This window comes from Mesoplodon densirostris, chromosome 1 (genome assembly GCF_025265405.1).
Source record: "Mesoplodon densirostris isolate mMesDen1 chromosome 1, mMesDen1 primary haplotype, whole genome shotgun sequence".
Classification (NCBI taxonomy): Eukaryota; Metazoa; Chordata; class Mammalia; order Artiodactyla; family Ziphiidae; genus Mesoplodon; species Mesoplodon densirostris.
The window spans coordinates 151,522,086-151,549,747 of record NC_082661.1 but is presented as its reverse complement, the minus strand read 5'-3'; the positions used below and the strand labels follow the sequence as shown (position 1 = coordinate 151,549,747).

At 36.6% G+C, this 27,662-nt stretch overlaps 1 protein-coding gene across 2 annotated transcripts in view; it reads right to left on the bottom strand.

Moving 5' to 3' along the window:
- Positions 1 to 517: 517 nt before the first annotated feature.
- KCTD8 (potassium channel tetramerization domain containing 8) overlaps positions 518 to 27,662 on the bottom strand; it is a 274,627-nt gene continuing 247,482 nt past the window's right edge. The window contains exon 2 of one of the 2 annotated variants that reach the window (XM_060110513.1): positions 518 to 1,837. In XM_060110513.1, the coding sequence (XP_059966496.1) occupies positions 1,377 to 1,837 (461 nt within the window). In that variant the 3' untranslated portion in view covers positions 518 to 1,376. The remainder of the gene's footprint in view (positions 1,838 to 27,662) is intronic. The other variant, XM_060110522.1, reaches the window with a different exon arrangement.

The following is a 27,662-nucleotide window of genomic DNA, read 5'->3' as shown; positions in this document are numbered from 1 at the left end:
TTACACACGGTAGTGTATATATGTCAATCCTAATCTCCCAGTTCATCCCACCCTCCCCTTCCCCCCATATCCGCATGTCCATTCTCTATGTCTGCGTCTTTATTCCTTCCCTGCAAATAGGTTCATCTGTACCATTATTTTAGATTCCACATGTATGCATTAATATACGACATTTGTTTTTCTCTTTCTGACTTACTTCACTCTGTATGACAGACTCTAGGTCCATCCACATCTCTATATATGACCCAATTTCATTCCTTTGGATGGCTAACAGTCCATTGTATATATGTACCACATCATTTTTATCCATTCATCTGTCGATGGACATTTAGTTTGCTTCCATGTCCTGGAAGCAAGTCTCTAGCTTGTCAACATTAAGGTTGAACATATCATTCTCCAGTTTGGGATTTTAAAGGAAAATTGAAGACAATGTAACAACTGAATATTTTAAAAGAAGAGTCAATAGAGATCAAGGAATTCTAATATATTTTCCTTTTTTAAAATAAATACATAAGGCTCTTTACCATTTCCCTCAATTATTTTGATTAACATTATAGTCAGATCTTGCAGAGCATCATTATACCAATTTTCACAGCCTGATGTAAGGACTCATTTCACAGAAATAATCATGACTAGCATTAATAGATGAATGTCAGTGTCATAACACAAGATTATAAGGCATATTTACATCATCTTAACATACATACAGAACACCATACACATACACAAAAAAATCACAGACCCAGAACAAATAAGATTCAATCTCCTAGACAGCTTACATTTATAGGCTTTGCCTGAACCTTTCTTTTTTTTTTTTTTTTTTGCTATTTTTTCATAGTTTTTTTTCTTTCCAAGCAGCAAACAAATCTTCCCTACATCTTGTGAATTATTTGTAACATTGTGCTCATGCAAAAATAATACTTGTTTTATTGCATTAACATTTAAACAGTTTTGGATTTGGGTCCCAAAACCATGATCTAACATTTTACTTGATGTGGCTTCATCCATGTTGTCACTTTACTTGGAGTGATATGATGATTTGCTTTTGGTGAGTTACAAAATGACAAACATGACCACAGTTCAAAAATCAAGATTCTAAGCTTCTTGGTCATGCACATTTTACTTTCATTCTTGCAAAACGGTTTGAATCAGGAACACCATTTGATTCAACATTTATTAGTTTTCTTTTTTAAAAATCATATTTCTAAAAACAACAACAACAACAAAAAGAATGAAAGAAAATACTGTCCCACATCCACTGTTCACAAAAAGGAAGAGCAGCAAGAATCACACTGACCATTGTTAGTACGCAGTCAGGTGGTGACACCGTAGTAAACACTGAACGTCATTGAAATACTGCAGGAATGTGATAATTACTATAACCCATACTTCTGTAACAGTTCAGACTGCCACTGGCGTTTGCGCTCTGGAAAATAATCTGGAATGTGGATTTTTTTAAAATCCTGAATACACTTTTTCATTTCTTCTTCCACACTTAGCTTCTCGCAGACTTTCTTTTTGGAAAGATTGGTTTCCCGGGATTTGCTGATGAGTGTCTGAAAGAGTTCACTGTTTCTGCGTTTGTCTGGTGGGGGCATCCATTGCACAGGTGCTTTTTTGGAAGGACGATCCAATGTTAAGGTGTTAGGTTGGTGAGCTGTCGCCTGCTGGGCACTGGGTGGGTTGTCCTGGGGAGTGCTTGCCTCTGAGTGGCTGTCACAACTGGAAGTGGAGAGCTCATTACAGGAAGTCCCACTCTCACTTCCTTTATCTGTGACTTTGTCATGTTTCCTATCTTCATGCTCTTGTTTAGGTGACACTATTTTCTGAGATGGTCCTAAAAAGGAAAAAAGGAGTAGAAAAACTGAGTAAGAAGTGGGAAGGTCAAATTAAACAAGCTTTATATTTTTTTATATTAAACCAAGAACATTTAAGAAAAATGTCATTTGTTGCACTAGTTTATATTTGAAGGATTAAATACAACACCTGGTGTTGTTAATGTATATTGAAACATGCAACATGGTGATTAATTATTTATAACAATAAAATTTGGGAAGTTTGCTTGATGAGCATTTTTGCCATAATAGATTTTCAGTAACTTTATGTCAAAAAAGATTTTTGTTATTTCAGTTACTAGTTCCTGAAATCTGAAAAATATATCATATATAAATATTTTGCTAGTCCCATAACTATTTCACTAGACAGTTCAGTTCTGTTTTAGTGAATGACATTAGTTGTCCTTTGCATATATATTTCACCATTATAAAAGCAGAAAGTACCATTGCTCTATTTTACAAAGTAGCAGCATTCTCCAGGCTCAGAAGTGCAATAGCATCATTTGTGCTTCTAAGAGAGAGGCTGGTTTAAATCTTATCCTCCATCTCTTAATCTTGCTTCCTGTCTATTTCCTTGGAGAGAATTATGAAAGTGATGTTAAAATATATATGTGCCTAATATTATGCTGAAAAATAGGGTGGAAATATAGTATTCTCTTAAATTACAAGGCTTACCATTTGAGGTAAATTACCTAGGAGGACAATTTTCAGAAAGTGATAGCTTGCCAAGATAAGTATTTCAAATACACAAACAGTTTATTTCCAAGAGGGAGCATATATTATTCTCTTTGACTCTGCTGTGGGATTAGGATCTCCATCTAACATTTATTGAATACCACCACATACCCAGAACTATAATAAAACCTTCATTTAACTGGAGCCCAACCATTCAGAAATATGTCATCCAAATCTTATTTTTTTCTTGTAGTCAACTTTTATGAACAAGTTATATAAATCAGAATTGAAGGGAAAAGCATCAATATTTTAAGCAATTGCCTAGGGGATTCTGCTGTGCAGCCAGAATTGAGAACAACTGATCTAATTCAGAGCTTTCAACTTTAGCCACATATGGAAATACTTGGAAAGCTTAGATTATTGATGCCTTGGTCTTAACCCCAGACATCCTGCTTTAATGAAATGCTACCTGACCATCAGGTCATTTAATAAATTCAGGTGATTTCAACATGCAGTCAAGATTATGAGCCTTTCCTCAGTCTAATATACATGAATTGAGTTAATAACCAAGATGAATAGTTTATATTAGTCAGAAGGTGAGGAAATAAACCAACAAAAATACTTTTCATAATAGCACTTACTATGTACTACCCACTGTTGGATGTTATCACCAATTTTCCTATTTAAAATCAGAAGAAAAAAACATTGATACCAGACATTTAGTTGAGTGGGATTGAAGATTTTTAAAAGCTTTAGAACATTTTGGAGTGATGAAAATATTCTATATCTTGACTGTAGAGTTAAATACAGGACTGTATACATTTGTGAAAACAGAATTGCAGAGCTAAAATGGATGGGTTTTTCTGTATGTAAACAATATCTGAATTAACCTAACCAAAAACATACAAAAAATCCAAAAAGCTTTAAAGAATGTGTACTTATTTGAGAGACAGTCTTAACCAATATTTCATACTTCCTTTGTCCACAATACAGTAAAAGCAGAACAAATGCAGATGCTTATGAAAGCTTAGTAAGAAAGTGCACTAATACATTTCACAAGCATTTGCAACCATGGATTAAAGAAAACAGACACAAAGAGTTGTTTCCTTTAAGTCACTGCCATTTTCATTTCTGGTAAGAGAGAAAGAGGGTGAATCTGAGAGATGGGGGTGGAGAAGATACACTTCCTAATACTCCTTGCTGACTTACCCACATCCATTCCGTACCCTCCACTGTCTTTAGTGACTGATATGGGCACAAACCATGTCCTTAGACTCCCCTGCCTTGTGGTTTTCAGTTGGATTCAGCCAGTGATAAAGACTGGCAAGATCATGCACTACTTGACCTCACCCCCAGGATTTCTGTGATCTGGTTTCATCTTTGGACCAAAAGGCACAGCCCTGTCTGGCAGCTCTCTCCACTTCTCTCACCTTCACCCCCTCCCTCTGCCACCCCTCTTTCTGGATTCCATGAAACTAGGCTCACATCTTCAGGCCTACAGGTATCAGCCATTTCCACTGTAACTGGCAAGAAGGTATTGCCTACACTGTTACAAACTGACAATATTCAACTGTGCTCAAATTACTCAATTAGATATGCCTTCTCTTTCTTCTGGGACCTTGACTGATAGACCCATACTGGTCATTAACCATCCATTGACTAGAAAGGTGTTATTTGTAGGATCAGTATTTTTTTTAGTGGCATCAGGTTTTAGTGGCAATAATGTTGAAAAGGGAGTGAGTTTGAAGTCCTACTGAACTGGAATCAAATTCCAGCTCTCTGGCAAATAGCCCTGTGGCCTTGACCAAGATACATAGCTTCTCTAAGTCTCAATTTCCTTATGTATAAAATGGTAGTAGTAGTACTTCCCTCATAGGGTTATTTTGAGATTAAATAAAATACCATTCAAAAGGGTCTAGTACAGTAATTCTCAACATTGAGAGTATATCACTGTAATTTTAAGAAAAATGTACATATGTTCATTCCCATCTCTGGAGATTTTAAGTTTGCTGAAAGGTTTGTATGTATGTATTTATATGGAGGTCAGAGTGGTGAAAGAGGTATAGCATCTGCTTATCTAATTATCTTAATGGCAGAATGTGATCCCAAGCTGGCATGATGCCCACCAGCCTAGTAAAATGTAGGATATAAATAAATGGTTTTTACCCTTTTTGTCAATCTTCTGCATTTCTTTAACCAGAAATCTCCATAGAGGAATCTAAGATTTTCATTCCCAATAATGACTAAAGGATTAAATTGCAAATACCTGGGAAAACCAATTTATGTTTAAGGATAAATGATTGATGAGAATTTTTTTTCCTGTTAATAGGCAGGGGAATAGAGCATTAGATAAAGATACCCAGGCAGAAAAGTAATACTATCAGAGAGGAAGACAGTACAGAAAGAGGATACTAGGTACCTCCAAAGCAAATGGTTCATTCTGTTTTTATTCACTGGGGGAAAACTGTTTAATGAGCTAAGCTAGCTGTTTATATACAGAGCTATATAAAGTCCATGTGTTAACTAAATAAATTATATACAGTTATTATGCCTAATGGCATTATAATTTATTCATGGAAATAAGACTCTTCCCCATCCCCTCCCCAAAATACACACAAACAAATGCAGACTCCACAATATAGTAGGATGCAACATATGTATGATGGAAACGGATTGCTCTTGTTCATAGTATAAGATGGAAACTCAAGGAAGACTTCTTTGAAGAAGGCATTGATCAGTTTAGCCAACAGAATTTTATTGACCATGACTACGTTCCAGGCACTGTGCTGGGATGTAAAGGAAGCACATAGTGGGTGCTCCAGTGAAGTTCACAGGCTATTTTATGGTATTTTATAACATAAAGTGTTTAAAATGCATGTTGCACTGTAGAATATCTTCCACTATAGACTTTAAACTCTATGAAAAAAAATGGAAGTGGCAACCGAATTTTCTATGGTCTTAAAAGCACCTTTTTTTTTCCAAAAAGGAACTTGGAATAGGTACAGATATTAACAAGAATTAATAAATATACACTTTTATTTCTCATCCCTCCTACTTCTTTTTTTTTTTTTTTTTGCAGTACACGGGCCTCTCACTGTTGTGGCCTCTCCCGTTGCAGAGCACAGGCTCCGGACACACAGGCTCAGTGGCCATGGCTCATGGGCCCAGCTGCTCCGTGGCATGTGGGATCCTCCCAGACCAGGGCACGAACCCATGTCCCCTGCATCAGCAGGCAGACTCTCAACCACTGCGCCAGCAGGGAAGCCCCCTCCTACTTCTTAAGTTATCTTTGGCAAGGTGGACTCCCAATCAAGAGACCAAATAGGTTCAGATGTTTACTTAAGAGAAAATGCATAATTTAATTTTGTCCACAATTTTTGGTTTGTTTTTGAAGTGTAATTGATCTACAGAGCTATGTTAGCTCCTGTTACACAACATAGTGATTTCATATTTCTATACATTCCAAAGTAGTCACCACAATAAGTCTATTTTTCACCGTACAAAGATATTACATAGTTATTGACTATATTTCCCATATTGTACATTTCATACCTGTGAGTCATTTATTTTGCAACTGGAAGTTTGTACTTCTTAATCTCCCTCACTTATTTCCCTCATATATATATATATATACACATACCACATCTTCTTTAGCCATTCATCTATTGATTGGCACTTAGATCCCTTCCCCATCTTGGCTATTACAAATAATGCTGCAATGAATATAGAGGTGCATGCATCTTTTCTAGTTAGTATTTTCATTTTCTTTGGGTAAATATCTAGAAGTGGAATTGCTGGATCATATGTTAGTTCTATTTTTAATTTTTTGAAGAACCCACTTTTTTTTTTTTTGCGGTATGCGGGCCTCTCACTCTTGTGGCCTCTCCCGTTGCAGAGCACAGGCTCCAGACATGCAGGCTCAGCAGCCATGGCTCACGGGCCCAGCCGCTCTGCGGCACGTGGTATCTTCCCGGATCGGGGCACGAACCCGTGTCTCCTTCATCGGCAGGCAGACTCTCAACCACTGCGCCACCAGGGAAGCCCAAGAATCCACTTTTGAATGTATAGAATACTATGATAGTTCTTTGTATAAATCATTAAGGGTAATAGTCTCCTTTTGATTTATGTCAGAATTTTTGATGATGCATAATATATTATATATTATAATTGCTATTTGATTAAGCATACTTTAAATCATTACTGATAACAGTGGATTGAAATTGGGGCAAAGATATAAAAATAAAATGATTTATGTGTTTTTTTTTGTTTTTGTTTTTGTTTTTTTTTTTTTGCGGTATGCGGGCCTCTCACTGTTGTGGCCTCCCCCGTTGCGGAGCACAGGCTCCGGACGCGCAGGCTCCGGACGCGCAGGCTCAGTGGCCATGGCTCACGGGCCCAGCCGCTCCGCGGCATATGGGATCCTCCCAGACCGGGGCACGAACCCATATCCCCTGCATCGGCAGGCGGACTCTCAACCACTTGCGCCACCAGGGAGGCCCGATTTATGTGTTTTTTATGACATGAAATGTAAGAAAAATAAATGAATTAAGAGGAAATAATAATTTACTCTGGTTGCTTAGTTTTCTGTGGATGCCTGCTAATTGCAGGCTTCCAGGGATAGTTTAAAACTTTACGTCATTCCATTCAATGATCCAAAGCCATTTGAAATGCCTTAAGCACAACATGAATAATAACTTAAATAGCACTAAATCCTGTATATATGGGAACAACATGATTGTCAGAAAGTTCTCTGTGTTTCTTCCAATAATAATATAATCAAATATATATCTAAGTGATCTTCATAAAAGCATTTTGCCCTCTGAGTTGTAGTGCCAAACAGACAGCATAAGAAAAGAAAATGAAGTATGATTTGGTGGCTTAATCAGCTGGGCTTTCTTCCATCACATAAAGAGACTAATGAATAATTATTAGAATAAGCAACAAATCAGTGCACAAGCAAATCTCACACCTATTTAAGATTTAACTTTAAAAAGGAATTAGTTATTTAAAAGTCCAATATATATGTGCAGCTAGAAACTTTCCAAAAATATTTGGAAAATTAAATCTTCCACTTTTCATTTGGCTATGTGCCATTAAATAGACTAGGATTTTCATCCAGGAGTTGATTGTCTTTCAGAGGGATTTATAGCCATACCTAGGAGACCTGCAAGCCAGCTACCTAGGTCATGCTGCTCCACAACTAATTTTTAAAAGAACAGTCAGTACACACATGCACACACACGTAACATGCATTCTGTTCCTTTATTATGCTCACACCTTTCTTCACTGTGGGAAAAGCCTTGGAAGATCTGAGTCTGAGCTTGTCTCAGCCTCTCTAGGCAAGTACTTTGTGCTGGTCATATCACCTCTCTAATATTTGGTCTTGCTGGTTAAAATTTTTGGTTTGGCCCCTAGTTCTATAATTCTAAATTATATAATGAATAGGAAAGACTTTTCCATGTACTAAAATTCTAATCAAATATTAAATATAAAACATGAAAGAGTCCCCATTAATTGAAATTACCTCTTAGAATGCAGAAACAAATTCAATTTCCACTTAAGTACTTCACAGAATTACAGGGTTCAAGGGTAACTTTCTTCCATGTTCATTGATAGGAAGGGTAGTTCTAGACGACATTATCAACTTACATTTGTTTCATTAAATCTATCCTTGTCACTGAAACGCCAGCAATGAGAATGATGTTTAAGGCAACACAGTGCAGATTGGCTGAGCTCACATCCTAGTTCAAGGACTTACTAAGTGTGCTTTTTTGGCCAGGTTACTCACTTTCTTTGGGCATCTGTTTTCTCACGTTTAGACTTCACTGAGTTGCAGCAAGGATTCAATGAGCTAGCACATGTGAAGTATTCAGGATGTGCCCAGCATGTGTAAATGCTCACAGTGTTCATTATTATTATTATATAGAATAAACATCCAGTGCTATTTGGCTATAGTATGGCATAGCTGTTTATCTGAATATTAACAGTACTGACTGAGGAATCCAAATATTTCCATTCTAATTTTGGTCCACACATAGTACCCATGAACATATGAATTTCAGGCAAGTCACTTACTTCTCTAAGCCTGAGTTTTTTAGTCTATTAAAAATGAAATAAGAATAGTAACTCCTAGTCATATAGCCATAATAAGAAAGGGGATAATAGATATCAAAGCAATTTTGCTGTAGTTCTCTATTAGTGATTTGAGAGGCTATTAAATTCTCATGTCCAAAAAGGAACTTGTTTGAGAAAATAAAACACAAACACTCTCTTTTGAGTTATTAAAATGTGTGAATTAAAAGTAATAGTAAAAACATTACATTAAACAAAATATACTACATTGAAGGCATCACAATGGGCCAAAACTGGGCAAAATGGGGTTTTCAATTAATTACATTGGCTTTTATTACACTGATAGAAAAAGGAGGAAATGATAGCTTTTCTAAGTCATTTGGGTGAATAGTGTCATACAGAAATTACTCATTAATATTTTTATCTTTAAAAAAGGCACATGACTACTGGGTAGTGCTGGGTGTAGACACATTCAGTGATAGTACTTTCTTATTTTTTTCTCAAAATACACAGGGATTTCCATGTAAGGTCTATGTGGATAACTGCACACTTGCAAAAACCTTTTATCTTAATCTCTTTACCTGCTTAGTGATGATAGAAAAGACTGAATATGTAAAATGTGTCTTCCACAGGCACAATTCCCTGAAGGGAAATTACCCTTTAATAGTACTAAACTCAATGGTGTGTGAACGGTTATATGGTACTTGAACAGAATGAACCAATCTGTCTTAAATATTAGCACCACATGCCTCTAAGTATTAAGCAGTTTAGTCAAAAAGGGAAAAACTCCATTTCAATTTGAAACACATTTGTTGAGCAGCTACTATGTACCAGGCCTCACAGTGTTAGTTTCAAGAGGAAGGACACACACACACAAACACACACACACAGAGTCCCTGGAATCAAGTAGTCCAGGCTTAGTGTGACAAGCACAGTAATGCAGCTATATCTAAATTGTGAATGGGACAGGAAGGAGAGAACAGGAGTAAATGGTGATTAGAATGAGCTAAGGAAAGGGGATCATTTTTAATTCATCAGTTAAAATCTGCATATAAACTATAGTCAGCCCTCCTCTGTATCTATGACTCCCCCCTTAACTGAAATATCACAAACTAAATTGAAACTTAATGATCATGTGGGAAATGCATTCATCTTAGAGTAAAAAGGCTATTTGAATGAAAAATGAATTTTTATTTATTTAGTTATTTTTATTATTTTTTTAAATTTTTTATTATTTTTATTTTTTTAAAGTTTTTTTGTTATTTATCTATTTTATACATATTAGTGTATATATGTCAATCCCAATCTCCCAGTTCATCCCACCACCACCATCACCACCCCACTTAAAAACTAATTTTTTATGAGAAAAATTAAACTCATTTCTTTATTTTTTTTTAAATCTCTACTATCATTACTTGACCACTTCTATGAATGAAAGTGAATAGAAAAGTAAAGAAGGGTAATTTGAAAAGAGAAACATTTTGTGGTATTCTTTCTTCCACACTGACATGATTGGCCACTAACCCACTCTTCTGATTCTTCTTGTACCTGTTAACCTTTTACTCTACCTTTTTATTTACAGTGTGTCTCCCTGTCCTTAAATTGTAAGTGCCTTGAAGACAGAAGCTGTGTCTTTGTAGCCTATCATGAAGCCTTCATCAGAGTAATTGCTTAACAAATTAATAAAGTGAAAATGATCTTCACTCTTCTGAATTTCTATAGTATCTACTACTGACCGAACTTCTATAGTATCTACTACTGACTATATCATTTGTTTGGTACTTAGCATTCACTACCTTTTATGTTACTAAATATTCACCTAAATGACCATTGAGTAGTAATGATGCTCCCATAATCCACACACAAATGTCCATTCCAAAGTCACATATCCAGTGTCCTATCTTCCTCAAAAGGTTTATACAGTTGACCCTTGAACAACATGGAGGTTAGGGACACCCTCTGTGCAGTGAACAATCTGAGTATAAGTTACAGTCAGCCCTCCATACCTGTGGTTCCTCCGTATTTATGGTTCTGTATCCTCAGATTCAACCAACCATGGATCGTGTAGTACTGTAGTATTTACTATTGAAAAAATTTGCATATAAGTGGACCCACACAGTTGGAACCCATGTTGTTCAAGGGTCAACTGTAATTTCCATGAGGTCAGAGACTGTGTCTTAAGTTTCCTTGTATCACTTAATTCAGGAGGCTGATTTGTTTTATCATTGAATCAAAGATACTAATAAGTGAATAAGAAAAAGTAATGTAGCACTAGGAAAAAAATATATGAGAAAATATATATTTAATGGAACATATTTTGGAAGAAGTTTTAAAAGTAATCTTATCACCTTCCTCCCATTCTATAAATCTGTGTCTTCCTGTTAGTTATTTCCATAGATTATACCCAAGTCACCTTTGACTACCCAATGGATTCATCTTTTATTTCCAATTATTTTCCAAGTCTCGTTAATTCTACTCTTACACTGGCACTTGAATCTACCCCTTCATTTCTATTCCCATTTTCACCACTTATAACTGGTTTCTCATTATTTCCTACTGTCTCTTAACCAGTTCTCTGACTCCATTTTAGTTTGATTTCAAACTATTCCCTACATCATTGCTAAATAAATATTCCTAAAGTCTAATTGAGTTCCTTTGTTCCTAAAGTCTAAATAGTTCCTTTGCACACAGAATGAAAACTCTGTGCCACATTTTGTCACTGAAAACTGTCCTCAGTGTGACCCAAATGATTATTGCAGCCTATCTTGTAATGCTCCCCATATATCAGACAAAATACACTTATTGTTCCTGGTAAATGCCTTGCTTTATCCATGCTTATTTCCCTCCTTCTGGATTGTATACCTTCCTTGCTCCAAAGGAAAGTAACACTTTCAAAGCCTGTTCCAAATGGTGCTTTCAGCATCAAACCTTCCATTCTCACATTTGTATGTGATTTCTTGTTATTTTGCGCTCTCTAATGACCCACTGCACTTTGTCTGAGTCTACCAAGTATTGAGCTTATCTTGTCTCAAATAACTGTTATTTTTATACTAATTTTAACTTGCATCCCTGAGTTCTGCCCCACAGGACATACACACAAACACTCATACAATCTCTGTTAGTCATTATGGAACAGATATTTTATTTTATCTTTGTATTTCCTGGAGCTCCACCCTCATGACAAGGCTCATAATTATTCAGTAACTGTTTAACTGAATTAAGTGAAATTAGTATAATCTACAAAAGAATGTCTAAGCACATAGGGAACTTTTTATCCCCAAAAAGTTTTGTTTTGTTTTGTTTTAACTAAAAAAGATAAACCCAAGTATAACTAAGCTCATAGGGTGTAACAAAAACAAACAAAAAATAAGGGTGAAGATATGAACTTTCAGCAGTGATCTATAAGAAGGACCTCAGAGTCTCTCTAGTAAGTGAAAATATTCTTTTGAGAAAGTTCCTATGTTATCTCCTTCAGGTTACAAAAGAGAAGTGAAAAGTTTTGGGGAACCACATATAATAAGGAAAGACATTTTTCTTTGTTATGCAGAGAATTCTACATCACTTATGTGATTGTACCTGATGCTTGCACATAAATATGCCTAGGAGAAAAGGTATTAAGTGTTCACTTCTCCATTCAGAATCCCTGTCACATGCAAAATGTTTACCAACACCTTGCAAGAAGTCTACATTTAAAACTGGTCTTCATATTCACTCATGGGAGCTAAGATTCTGTGGCACATGTACCCATTTTGTATTAAAAAAATAAAAATAATAAACAAGAACTCCAGAAAGATGCCCTGGCTTCTTCTGAATCTTGAAATTAAGATCTGCTCATTCCCATGTTCCCACATTTGAATTCACCACACCTTATTATTGATGGATGTCTGACCTTTTTCCCTATGTGCTGAAGTAGACACCTTCTAATGGCCTCCTTTATCACAGGCACATACTGTATAAGAGGGATAATTTACCTGGCTTTCAAATTTGTGAACACAAGCCCACTCATGCTTGTTCCATGTCTGTAACTTGTGGATCTTAATATCTACATGGTGCTTGGCAAAGATTGAGAGGTTGTATCCACAGCACATCTGATGGCTGTGGGAGGATAAAAAGGAGCCCTGTAACCACAGGTTGGGGTGCACTTAGGGTGTGCTGTGTATAACAAATTGAAATGAACAAAAAACCATGCTGGTTGTAAATTATCCTTGCCTGTTATAAACTACTAAAAGAAAAAACCTGATGACAACAGAGGAAGCAGAGTTTGTGAAGAGGCAAAAACAAAGCAAAACAAAAGGAAACAAACAAACAAACAAACAAAACCAGGCTAATACTCTTGGGTCCCAGGAGCAGCAGTGATTGCATGCAGATAGTCATAGCTAAGGGGATTTGCTTGTCAGATCTCTTCAGAATCTGAGTGTCTTCCTACCAATAAACATTTTCAAGTACTTCCAACAATGGCCAGCGAGATGCCACTTCTTATAGCTGCCATACTGTTTAATGTGAGTGCCACCTCTTTTCCCTTTGAGATGTATAAAAGTGTACCTGTTATAGAAGCAGCTATACAGTGAATGGAAAAAGGAAACATAAATGTTTACAGCAGGGTTTAATTTCATGTTGTGTGACAACGAAAAACTGCTCAGCCTTTGAAAAGAGCAAGACAGTGTTTGAAGTAAAGTTCTGACACCTACTAGCTATGTACCAAAATGTATCTTTGAGATTCATTTTCCTATTTTGCTTAAGAAGGATTAAAACTATGGTACCTCCCCCCTAGAACTGCTTTAAGGAAGGATATGTATGAGGAAGAGCCTAACAGTAGGCTGAAAAGTGGCCCCAGAAAAGACATCCTGTCCTAATCCTTGGAACCTGTAAATGTCACCTCATATGACAAAGTCTTAGCAGTTGTGATGAAGGATTTGGGGTTGGTGAAATTATTCTGGATTTTCTGGTTGGACTCTAAATTAATTACAGGTATCCTTGCAAGAAGGAGTTAGAGGGAGATTTCCTACACATACAGGAGGAGGATGCACTGTGGTCACAGAGTCAGAGATTGGAGTGATTTGGCTGCAAATCAAGGAATGCTGACAACCACCAGAAGCTGGAAGGGGCAATTTTCCCCTGGAACTTCTGGAGGTAGTGTGGCACTGCTGTCACCTTGATTGCAGCCTGGTGAAAATGATTTTGCCCTTCACCCTTCTGGAACTATGAGACAATAAAGTTTTGTTGTTTTAAGCCAACAAATTTATGGTAATTTGTTACAACAGCCATTGGAAACTAACACAAGTCTATTTAGTCTAATGTCTGGCCCTTGGTCAATGCTGTGTTATGGCATTTATATAAGTGAACATGGTATTATCCTTAATAACTGGATGATATTGGATCTGAATTATAGGATCTTAGTTTCTCGACTAAAATACAATCTCTTGCAATCTCTGCCAAAATGTCATACTGTATCTTTTCCAAATAATAACCCTTAAGATTTTGGGAAACAGTTATCATGTCTAGTCTAAGTTTTCCCCAATTATGTAAATCAACTATTATTTGCATAATGAATTTCATAGTTCCCTAATGATGTCACATCTGTTCCCACAATACACTCTTCTCTTTCTACACACACACACACACACACACACACACACACAAACACACTCACACTCACCTTCCCCACTCTACATACACACATTATATATATACATATATCACAAACTGTCTCTCATCTATAACTGATTCCATACACATCTCTAGCACCTGACCATTCTTTGACATACTAACACCAGATTTTACCACTTTCTGGACATCTAAACTTCAAACACCATATGCCAAAAAAGTGACTAATTACCTCACTATTCTTTCCCCTATAAACCAGTTCCTCCTCTAACGTTTTCTATTTTTCTTTTTTATAAAAGCACCACAATCTTCTGAATCTCATAGGTTTGAAATCTTAGTCATCTTCATTATTCCTGTTCCTACCCATCTATTGATCCCTTCTTCATATGAACAGTTACCTAACCCTACTGAGTGCACTTTGATAGCATCTCAATCATTTCCCTCATTTCAGTTGTCACCCTCACAATTATGATCCTCATTAATCTTTTATAATGACCTTTTAACCTCTTACTGAATCTACTGAAATGACATTCTGGAGATTTTTTCATCTCTAATATCTACCTCCTGTTATCCACACTGAGAACCTAGATACATATCACCGAAACATAGCTCTTCTTATAGTATGTGTTCTCTGAAAATGACAATGGCTTTCAAAAGAAATCCAAATGTCTTACCACATAAACAAGACTTCCCATGACATGGTCCCAGTTTAAACTCCAAAACTCATTTTCTATTATCAACCTATTCAAGCCAAATTGGAGATAATTAGCATTATCCTAAACACTCTGTGTATTTTTGTCTTCAATTGTTCACCTATGCAAATGAGAGGTTGATCTCTGTTTTGTATCATACTTATACATATGGAGTAAATTCCTTATTGCCTGTGTGCATATGTGTGTATGTGTGTCTGAAAATATATGTGGCACCCCTAACCATCTTATGTAATAGACTCTGAGCCCAAGGAGTATATTTATAACCTAGACTGGGACAACCATAATACCTTACCCACCCAGCCCCATATTCTAAGGTGAAGATGACCGGTAGGAGGCAAGCAAACTGGATAGTTCAATAACAGGAAATCCCTGGGATATTTTAAACTGTTGATAGGGGGAAAGAAAGAGAAGACCTTTACATGTCTGGTGAGATGCTCTTGGATGTGACTTCAGATGACTAAGTGCCCAGCCCCCAACTAGAGTAGAAGAGAATGAGAGAGGAAAGGAAGCCTTAACAGTGTTGGGGGTGTCTGACTCACTGATCCTTCTAGCCAGTTCCACCAGTTGGACAAGTACTTTAGACAGAATAAAATATTATTATTATTATTATTAATTTTTGTGGTACGCAGGCCTCTCACTGTTGTGGCCTCTCCTGTTGCAGAGCACAGGCTCCAGACGCGCAGGCTCAGCGACCATGGCTCACGGGCCCAGCTGCTCTGCGGCATGTGGGATCTTCCCAGACCGGGGCATGAACCCGTGTCCCCTGCATCGGCAGGCAGACTCTCAACCACTGCGCCACCAGGGAAGCCCCAGAATAAAATATTAATCTCACCAGAAAAATCTTTTTTATAAACCTGTTTAGATATTTTATTAGATGCAAACAGCCTTGAAATATAACTGAAATCTCTCTTCTTGAAGCAAGTTGAGTGACATGGTTGTATTCGTCATTGGAAAACTCTGATGTTTAATGCATAAACAAATATTTTATGTTACTGGTCAGAAAAGTTGGGGAAATTTAGAATGAGTTAGGCAGGGATAAATATATAATCAGTGTGTATTTATGAACAAATCATTTCAAAAGTAATATATACAACTGAAAGCCTGTCAAGGATTTACTTTTATTCTACTAACAGGACCATGTGCCCCCATCCCTGTGTTAAAACCTGTGACCAGGGTGGGGAAGGCACTGCTATTGTTCCAGACCTAGCTCTTCATCCATCCTTCATCCTGGGGGAAAAGGTTTGTTTCAAGAAGGAGACTGGGGTGCAAAGTAAAAACAAAGATACACACACACACAAAGTTGATATTGCTTTATTATGTAAATGTGCTTAAATTAGAAAATCGTGATGTTTTGGAGTAAAGTAACTGTTTTGCACCATCCCATAGCAACACATCACCATGTGTCATGTTTTTCTGTGTGTCACTAGTAAAGGAGATGAGTTGAAGCAAACATAATAATATGAGCAGGACAGTTTTATACTTAGTTCATATTTTACCAAGTGAGTCAAAGGTTGTACTGATACTGAACATTTATTGAATGCTTACTATGGACCAGACACCATGCTAAGTGCAATATGCTAGCATTGTACCTACAGCTCACAATAACTTTATAAAGGAAGCACCTATTATGACTATTTTACACATGAGGAAAGCGATGCATAGAGAGGTTATATTACCTGATGGGTCACATTTGGAAGTGGCAGAAACAGGAGTCAGAGGCAGATGTCTGACTTCAGAGCTTATGCTGAGTTAGGCTCTGAGATGCAGTGCCTCAAAAACCCTGAAAACATTGTTAAAGCCATGAAATCCTAAACTAGATCTACAACTAGTCATGAATTTCAAGCCCTGAAAAGATTAAACTCAGATGCGCATCTGTGAAAATTTTGGGATAAAAGTGTCTAGCTTTACTTGACTACGATAATTTCTGTAGATCATTTGTAATATTCAATTATGTTATAACATGTCTATTTAAAAAAACAAATTAAAAAGTCTAAATGTGTAAAAATGCAGATTGCGCTTTCTAACTCAATTCCTTGAGATTTTTACTGGGACCAAAACACTTTAACCAGGAAATCTGTAACAAATGTAAGATTTTTCCCATTTTGAAACAAATGCTTATGTTGTTCTATCTTCTGAAACACATATTTTTTTGTAAATTTAGACCTATAAAAAAGGCTATTTTACATTAACTGGATAGGCACAGATCAAGAAACAAGTACGGTTTAAATGAAAATTATATATTTAAATGTGAATTCCACCTTAAAATTTACAGAGTGAAAAATAATTAAGAAAGAGATAAGAAGATGTAGAATTATAGCAGAAAAGAAACAGAGAGGATGAGGGAATTATCTCAGCACTTTGAATTGCCAAATTCTATAATATATTCCAAAATATCAGAATTAGATTTGTATAATAAGGCATTTTTAAGACTGAACCTTTCAATGATGTGTGTCTTTTGATCAGGAAAGGTTCTGACAAAGGCCAGATGTGTTTGCTAGGAGCTTTTGGAGCTTAATTAAATAATGAGTAGATTCTGTCAGGGTTGAGATGCCTTGAACTTTTCATGTCACTTCATAGTGCACTTTAGTCTAAACCTAATATTTCAATAACAGCAGTAACATCAATCTTCCTTTCTGACATTAAAGCCTTACAGATGAAAAGATTGTGAGGTGGTGCTTGTGAAACTATTACAAGATAAAAAGATGTACTGGTAGCGCCTTCTATGTAGATCAATCAATATGGCTATGTAAAGGTAGAATTTGCAATGGGAATACATTAGGGAAACCATGTTTAATTACAAGATATATTAATGATTATTCATTAAAAGCTTGAAGATAGCACTTTTTAAATATAGGCAGCATAACTAAAAGAGTATGCCCCAGTATGATACATATTGAATAACTCTTCATGAAGTGCTGAGAACACTACTCACAGAAATGAGTAGTCTGCTTTGACTTTATGTAGTTCAGTGAAAGTGATCTGGGGTGGTCACTCTTTGTTCACTTTATAAAACTTACTTAAACAAACTATGTACAATTTGAATGAAAAATTCAAATATATGCATCCCTTTTAGGGCAAAAATTTCCATAACAAGGAGCTAAGCTAGAGCTACAATTACTCAATAATAAGAACTATATATAAAGATCACTACTTAATTAGAAATTATGATTTACATTATAATTGATTTTTGTACAACTATGACTGTATATCAGCATTAGAGAAGTACAAAAAAAAAGTTAAATCAATGATTAAAGACTCACAGATCCTTTGCTTGAATGACTGGCTGCTCCATGTGCCTTTAATAAGCAGTGAAATACTTTGCAAGCAACACTGCAAAGGCTAAAGGTCACATAGAACAGTGAGAAGATTCTGATTTTGTAGATCAAAGAGCAAATGAGAATGGTTAATGTTTGTCTTTATTGGTTTAATTCTATCAATTTCTATCATTTTTGTTTACAATAGCAAAAACATGCATATAATTAGAAAAAAAACTTTATAATGGAAGTCTTCAGTATTATGTGTCTAAATTGCTTTATCCTTTAACCACTCTATTAATAACAAAAATATTGTTTTATAATTTAATTTTGGTAGTACAAGTTTTATTTAAAAATATTAACTTTTAGTGCAGGGCATTCTAGAGAACTCAAAGTAATTATAAGGAAAAAATGAATTAAATCCACATCACATTTATTAGTAATATGTATTTATAGAAAATTACCAGGTAATATGGCATCATGAATACAGAACATATGCTGCTCAAGTTTAATATAATCTAGAAAGGACAGAAAAAGAAATGGAGGATGTTTAATCAAGATGGCAGCCCATTTTTTTTCCTCAATCTCTTACAAACCTATTTAAGTATTATCTTGAGGGTGGGGGAGAGAGGGAGAGAGAGAGAACAAAATGAACTAAATCCTTGAGAGTGTTAGAAAACATGAAAACTCTCATGAACAGAATAGACAGTGGGAAAATTCTGGGTGACAAAAAGCAGATGGGATCAATCTAAAAATGAGTGGAGAAAACATTAGCTTCACACACTCACAGGAAAAAATAAAAAGGAAAGAATGATTCAGTAGAACTCAAAGCCCAGAGTAAACTAACAAAACAGATGAAAGAAAACCTGGGTCTTTTTTATGTGATTGGACTGGTCCACTTCACTAAGCAGAAAGCAGCCGAGGAACCAAACTTTGGACAAACAACCAACAGCTCTAGAGAATAAACTACCTCTCTGAGGATAATTACTTCCATGGATAAAGAAGTGGAGCTTTGAAATTCCAGATCTCTGCTATTCATCAGTGAGGGGGTGGGTGGGGTTGGATGGGGCTCCAAAGAAAGGTGATCCTCTCAGCCAAAAGACAAGCAAACAAAATTCTCTCCTTCATATGACTGCAGGTGAGAGTCCAGTACTGTGTAGTTGAGATAGACTCAATCTATCTACCATTTAGCTATCAATGTATTCTAAATTAAGGTCATCCAGTCAAGACATACTACAGCCCCTTCCCAGTGAGGCAGAGCCCAGACACTAAAATATACTGTTGGGCAAAGAAATCTGCAAATCTGGGTTAAACCCATGCCATCTACCTATACTTAGCAATCTAATCATTCATACATTAATATAAAAAGAAAACCAGGAGACCTTCAAGATGATGGAGGAGTAAGACGTGGAGATCACCTTACTCCCCACAAATACATCAGAAATACATCTACACGTGGAACAACTCCTACAGAACACCTACTGAAGGCTGGCAGAAAACCTCAGACCTCCCAAAAGGCAAGAAACTCCCCACATACCTGAGTAGGGCAAAAGAAAAAAGGAAAAGCAGAGACAAAAGAATAGGGACAGGACCGGCATGAGTGGGAGGGAGCTGTGAAGAAGGAAAGGTTTCCACACACTAGGAAGCCCCTTCACAGGCGGAGACTGTGGGTGGCGGAGGGGGGAAGCTTCGGAGCTACGGAGGAGAGCGCAGCCACAGGGGTGCAGAGGGCAAAGCGGAGAGATTCCTTCACAGAGGATCGGTGCAAAGCAGCACTCACCAGACTGAGAGGCTTGTCTGCTCACCCGCTGGGCCGGGCGGGGCTGGGAGCTGAGGCGAGGGCTTCGGTTGGATCCCAGGGAGAGGACAGGTGGCGTGAACACAGCCTGTGCAGCCCACCACTGCCGGGGTCCCGTGATCCAGGGACAACTTCCCAGGGAGAACGCACGGCGATCCTCAGACTGGTGCAACGTACCACCGGCCTCTGCTACTGCAGGCTCGCCCTGCATCTGTATCCCTCCCTCCCCCAGCCTGAGTGAGCCAGAGCCCCGAAACAGATGCTCCTTTACGCTGTCCTGTGTGAGCGAAGAAGGCACGCCCTCAGGCGACCTACACGCAGAGGTGGGGCCAAATCCAAAGCTGAACCCCGGGAGCTGTGTGAACAAAGAAGAGGAAGGGAAATCTCTCCCAGCAGCCTCAGGAGCAGCGGATTAAATCTCCACAATCAACTCGATGTACCCTGCATCTGTGGAATACCTGAATAGACAACAAATCATCCCAAATTGAGGAGGTGGACTTTGTGTGATTTTGTCTGTATAGCTTTGATTTTACCATTTGTCCTAGGGTTCTGTCTGTCTGTTTTTTTGTTTGTTTGTTTGTTTGCTTGTTTGTTTTTAGTATAGTTTTCAGCACTCATTATCATTGGTGGATTTGTTTTTTGGTATGGTTGCTCTCTTCTTTGTTTCCTTTATTTTATTACTTTTTAAGTTTTTATTATTAATAATTTATTTTATTTTTATTTTTTAGTAACTTTTTCTTTCTTTATTTATTTCCTTCCTTCCTCCCTCCCTTTCTCCATCCCTCCCTTCTTTCTCTCTCTCTCTCCTTCATCTTTCTTTCCTTCCTTCCTTCCTCCCTCCCTCCCTTGATCTTTCTTTCTTTCTTTCTTTCTTCCTTCCTTCCTTCCTTTCTTCTCCCTTTTCTTAAGAGCTGTTTGGCTGACAGGGTTTGCTGCTCTGGCTTGGTGTCAGCCCTGTGCCCTGAGGTGGGAGAGCTGAGTTCAGGACATTTGTCCACCAGAGAACTCCCGGCTCCATGTAATATCAAACAACAAAAGCTCTCCAAGACATCTCCATCTCAACGCTAAGACCCAGCTCCACTCAACGACCAGAAAGCTACAGTGCTGGACACCACATAACAAACAACTAGCAAGAGAGGAACACGGCCCCACCCATTAGCAGAGAGGCTGCCTAAAATAATACTGAGTCCACAGACATTCCAAAATACAGCAACAGACATGGCCCTGCCCTCCAGAACACAGGCACCAGTCCCCTCCACAAGGAAGCATACACAAGTCACTGAACCAACCACACCCACTGGGGGCAGATGCCAAAAACAACAGGAACTATGAACCTGCAGCCTGCGAAAAGGAGACCCCAAACACAGTAAGTCAAGTAAAATGAGAAGACAGAAAAATACACAACAGGTGAAGGAGCAAGGTAAAAGCTCAACAGACCAAACAAATAAAGAGGAAATAGGCAGTCTACCTGAAAAAGAATTCAGAATAATGATAGTAAAGATGATCCAAAATCTTGGAAATAAAATGGAGATAATACAAGAAATGTTTAACAAGGACCTAGAAGAACTAAAGAGCAAACAAACAATGATGAACAACACAATAAATGAAATTAAACATTTTCTAGAAGGAAACAATAGCAGAATAACTGAGGCAGAGGAATGGATAAGTGACCTGGAAGGTAAAATAGTGGAAATCACTACCACAGAGCAGAATAAAGAAAAAAGAAAGAAAAGAATTGAGTAGTCTCAGAGACATCTGGGTCAACATTAAACACATCAACATTCGAATTATAGGGGTACCAGAAGAAGAAGAGAAAAAGAAAGGGACTGAGAAAGTATTTGAAGAGATTATAGTTAAAAACTTCCCTAATATGGGAAAGGAAATAGTCAATCACGTTCAGTAAGCACAGAGAGTCCATTCAGGATAAATCCAAGGAGAAATATGCCAAGGCCCACACATATTAATCAAACTATCAAAAATTAAATATAAAGAAAAAATATTAAAAGCAGCAAGGGAAAAACAACAAATAATATGCAAGGGAATCCCCATAAAGTTAAAAGCTGATCTTTCAGCAGAAATTCTGAAAGCCAGAAGGGGGTGGCAGAACATATTTAAAGTGATGAAAGAGAAAAACCTACAACCAAGATTACTCTACACAACAAGGATCTCATTCAGATTCAGCAGAGAAATTAAAACCTTTACAGACAAGCAAAATCTAAGAGAATTCAACATTATCACAACAACTTTACAACAAATGCTAAAGGAACTTCTCTAGGCAGGAAACACAAGAAAAGAAAAAGACAAACATATTGATAACTACCTTAAATGTAAATGGATTAAATGCTCCAACCAAAGACATAGACTGGCTGAATGGATACAAAAGCAAGACCCGGATATATGCTCTCTACAGGAGACCCACTTCAGACCTAGGGACACAAAAAGACTGAAAGTGAGGGGATGGAAAAAGATATTCCATGCAAATGGAAATTAAAAGAAAGCTGGAGTAGCTATTCTCATATCAGAAAAAATAGACTTTAAAACAAAGACTATTACAAGAGACAAAGAAGGACACTACATAATGATCAAGGGATCAATCCAAGAAGAAGATATAAAAATTGTAAATATTTATGCACCCAACATAAGAGTACCTCAATACATAAGGCAAATGCTAACAGCCATAAAGGGGGAAATCTACAGTAACACAATCATAGCAGGGGACTTTAACACCCCACTTTCACCAATGGACAGATCATCCAAAATGAAAATATATAAGGAAACACAAGCTTTAAATGGCATATTAAACAAGATGGACTTAATTGATACTTATGGGACATTCCATACGAAAACAACAGAATACACTTTCTTCTTAAGTGCTCATGGAACATACTCCAGGATAGGTCATATCGTGAGCCATATATCAAGCCTTGGTAAATTTAAGAAAATTGAAATCTTATCAAAGTATCTTTTCTGACTATGATGCTATGAGACTAGATATCAATTACAGGAAAAAAATCTATAAAAAATGCAAACACATGGAGGCTAAAAAATACACTACTAAATAACCAAGAGATTGTTGAAGAAATCAAAGAGGAAATCAAAATATACCTAGAAACAAATGCAATGAAAACATAATGACCCAAAACCTATGGGATGCAGCAAAAGTGGTTCTAAGAGGGAAGTTTATAGCAATACAATCCTACCTCAGGAAACAAGAAACATATCAAATAAACAACCTAACCTTACACTTAAAGCAATGAGGGAAAGAAGAATGAAAAAAACCCCAAGTTAACAGAAGGAAAGAAATCATAAAGATCAGATCAGAAATAAATGAAAAACAAATGAAGGAAACAATAGTAAAGATAAATAAAACTAAAAGCTGGTTCTTTGAGAAGATAAACAAAATTGATAAACCATTAGCCAGACTCATCAAGAAAAAAAGAGGGAAGACTCAAATCAACAGAATTAGAAACATAAAAGAAGTAACAACTGACTGCAGAAATACAAAGGATCATTAGAGATTACTACAAGCAACTATAGGCCAATAAAATGGACAACCTGGAAGAAATGGACAAATTCTTAGAAAAGCACAACCTTCCAAGACTGAACCAGGAAGAAATAGAAAATATAAACAGACCAATCACAAGCACTGAAATTGAGACTGTGATTAAAAATCTTCCAATAAACAAAAGACCAGGACCAGATGGCTTCACAGGAAAATTCTACCAAACATTTAGAGAAGAGCTAACACCTATCCTCAAATTCCTCCAAAATATAGCAGAGGGAGGAACACTCCCAAACTCATTCTACGAGGCCACCATCACCTTGATACCAAAACCAGACAAAGATGTCACAAAGAAAGAAAACTACAGGCCAATATCATGATGAACATAGATGCAAAAATCCTCAACAAAATACTAGCAAACAGAATCCAACAGCACATTAAAAGGATCATAGACCATGATCAAGTGGGGTTTATTCCAGGAATGCAAGGATTCTTCAATATATGCAAATCAATCAATGTGATAAACCATATTAACAAATTGAAGGAGAAAAACCATATGATCATCTCAATAGATGCAGAGAAAGCTTTTGACAAAATTCAACACCCATTTATGATAAAAACCCTGCAGAAAGTAGGCATAGAGGGAACTTTCCTCAACATAATAAAGGCCATATATGACAAACCCACAGCCAGCATCATTCTCAATGGTGAGAAAATGAAGCCATTTCCACTAAGATCAGGAATGAGACAAGGTTGCACACTCTCACCACTATTATTCAACATAATTTTGAACGTTTTAGCCACAACAATCAGAGAAGAAACATAAATAAGAGGAATCCAAATCGGAAAAGAAGAAGTAAAGCTGTCACTGTTTGCAGATGACAGGATAGTACACATAGAGAATTCTAAAGATGCTACCAGAAAACAACTAGAGCTAATCAAAGAATTTGGTAAAGTAACAGGATAAAAAATTAATGCACAGAACTCTCTTGTATTCCTATACATTAATGATGAAAAATCTGAAAGATAATTAAGGAAACACTCCTATTCACCATTGCAGCAAAAAGAATAAAATACCTAAGAATAAACCTACCTAAGGAGACAAAAGACCTGTATGCAGAAAACTATGACACTGAAGAATGAAATTAAAGATGATACAAACAGCTGGAGAGATGTACCATGTTCTTAGTTTGGAAGAATCAACATTGCAAAAATGACTATACTACCCAAAGCAATCTACAGAGTCAATGCAAGCCCTATCAAACTACCAATGGAATTTTTCAAAGAACTAGATCAAAAAAATTCACAATTTGTATGGAAACACAAAAGACCCCAAATAGCCAAAGCAATATTGAGAAAGAAAAGCGGAGCTGGAGGAATCACTCTGACTTCAGACTATACTACAAAGCTAGAGTAATCAAGACAGTATGGTACTGGCACAAAAATATAAATATAGTTCAATTGAACAGGATAGAAAGCCCAGTGGTAAACCCACGCACATATGGTCACCTTATTTTTGCTAAAGGAGGCAAGAATATACAATGGAGAAAAGACAGCCTCTTTAATAAGTGCTGCTGGTAAAACCAGACAGCTACATGTAAAAGAATGAAATCAGAACACTTCCCAACACCATACACAAAAATAAACTCAAAATGAATTAAAGAGCTAAATGTAAGGCCAGACACTATAAAACTCTTAGAGGAAAACATAGGCAAAACACTCTTTGACATAAATCACAGCAAGATCCTTTTTGACCATCTCCTAGAGAAATGGTAATAAAAACAAAAATAAACAAATGGGACCTAATGAAACTTAAAGGCTTTTGCCCAGCAAAGGAAAGCTTAAACAAGACCAAAAGATAACCATCAGAATGGGAGAAAATATTTGTAAGTGAAGCAAATGACAAAGGATTAATCTCCAAAATTAACAAGCAGGACATGCAGCTCAATATCCAAAAAAAACCCAAACCAATCCAAAAATGGGTGAAAGACCTAAATAGACATTTCTCCAAGGAACATATACAGATTGCCAACAAACACATGAAAGAATGCTCAACATCAGTAATCATTAGAGAAATGCAAATCAGGACTACAATGAGGTATCACCTCACACCAGTCAGAATGTCCAACATCAAAAAATCTACAAACAATAAATGCTGGAGTGGCTGTGGGTGAAAGGGAACCCTCTTGCACTGTTGGTGGGATGTAAATTGATACAGCCTCTATGGAGAACAGTATGAAGGTTCCTTAGAAGACTAAAACTAGAACTACCATATGACCCAGCAATCACACTACTGGACATATACACTGAGAAAAGCATAATTCAAAAAGAGCCATGTACCACAATGTTCATTGAAGCTCTATTTACAATAGTCAGGCCATGGAAGCAACCTAAGTATCCATCAACAGATGAATGGATAAAGAAGATGTGGCGCATATATACAATGGAATATTACTCATCCATAAAGAGAAACGAAATTGAGTTATTTGTAGTGAGGTGGATGGACCTAGAGACTGTCATACAGAGTGAAGTAAGTCAGAAAGAGAAAAACAAATACCGTATGGTAACACATATATATGGAATCTAAAAAAAAAAAAAAAAAAAAAAAAGGTTCTTAAGAACCTAGGGACAGCACAGGAATAAAGATGCAGATGTAGAGAATGGACTTGAGGACACGGGGAGGGAGAAGGGTAAGCTGGGACGACGTGAGAGAGTGGCATGGATATATATACACTACCAAATGTAAAATAGATAGCTAGTGAGAAGCAGCCACATAGCACAGGGAGATCAGCTCGGTGCTTTGTGACCACGTGGCAAGGTGGGATAGGGAGGGTGGGAGGGAGATGAAAGAGGGAGGAGATATGGGTATATATGTATATGTATAGCTGATTCACTTTATTATAAAGCAGAAACTAACACATCATTGTAAAGCAATTATATTCCAATAAATATGTTAAAAAAAAGAAAACCAAAATTTAATAGACATTTTACATAAATAAGAGCATTAAAGTGAGGGACGTAGATAAATAACAAATATACTTTTGGCTGGAACAAATAGAGATAGTTCAGGGAATAGAAGAGAATTTAAAAATTCTATTTAGAATCTTGACAGAGAAAGGAGAGGATATTGAATCTAAACAGTTGACTATTGATAAAAGTGTGTCTTGAGAACTAAATATTTTATTTAAAAAGTAAAATAAGTGATAAAATGAACACAAAGGAGATCATGGCTAAAAGTCAAATTAATAATCTGAAATAAAATGTCATGGACATTTCTTAGAATTTGCAACAAAATAATATGTAGATGAAGTATGAGATAAGAATCAATCCAACATGTCCATATCTGACTAGTAGGAGTTCCTAAAAGGAAAGATTAGAGTGAAACAGTGGCAATAATAATAAAAGAAATTAAAGAAGAAAAATATTCATAGCTTATAATAGGCATATCTTTCAGACTGAAAGTGCTGCTGAGTTTTAAGCAAAGTAAATTAAAAAAAAAAAAAAACTAAATTCATCACAGTGAATTTTCAGAATTCTAAGGGTAAAGAGAGAATCCTAAAAACTTTCAGAGGAAAATAAAACATCCTACAGACAAAAGATTAAGGAAAAATTTGCGTTTGAAAACTTCACTGACCACTCTGATCTCTAGAAGACCATGAGGCAAAACCTTGGAAGGTTTTAGGAAAAAATAGTTTAACCTTCAAGACCTATTCCCAGTTATCTTAGCATTCAAATGTAGGGGTTATTTGTGGAGTTATTCAACATAAGTCCTCACTGAAAGAATTTGTCAAGATTATACTCTAGCAAAAATGAAAATCAGCTCATTCATTTGTTGATTTAATAAATTTAATAAATATTTATTGAAAGCCAATACATGGAAGACATCTTGCTAGACAATGGGAGAAGTATACGGAATGTACAATGACATTTAATTTATCTAGTGATAAAGATGGATATTCATTTAAGAAAAATAATTTACTCTTTAAAATTTTGTGAGTGAAGTCCAGTAGAACAAGGGAGCATATGTGTAAACAGAGACAAGCATGAGTGGCCCGTTTCCTTGCCACTCTATTTGCATATAGCATTTGGATGTCTCATGATTATAAGGGTTCAGTGAGACTCAAAGCAAGTATAAACATCTTACATCAACACTGAGTAAGGGAGCAGGAAAGGGGAGGATGCAGTTCTGATAGCCCCTAGAGACCATGC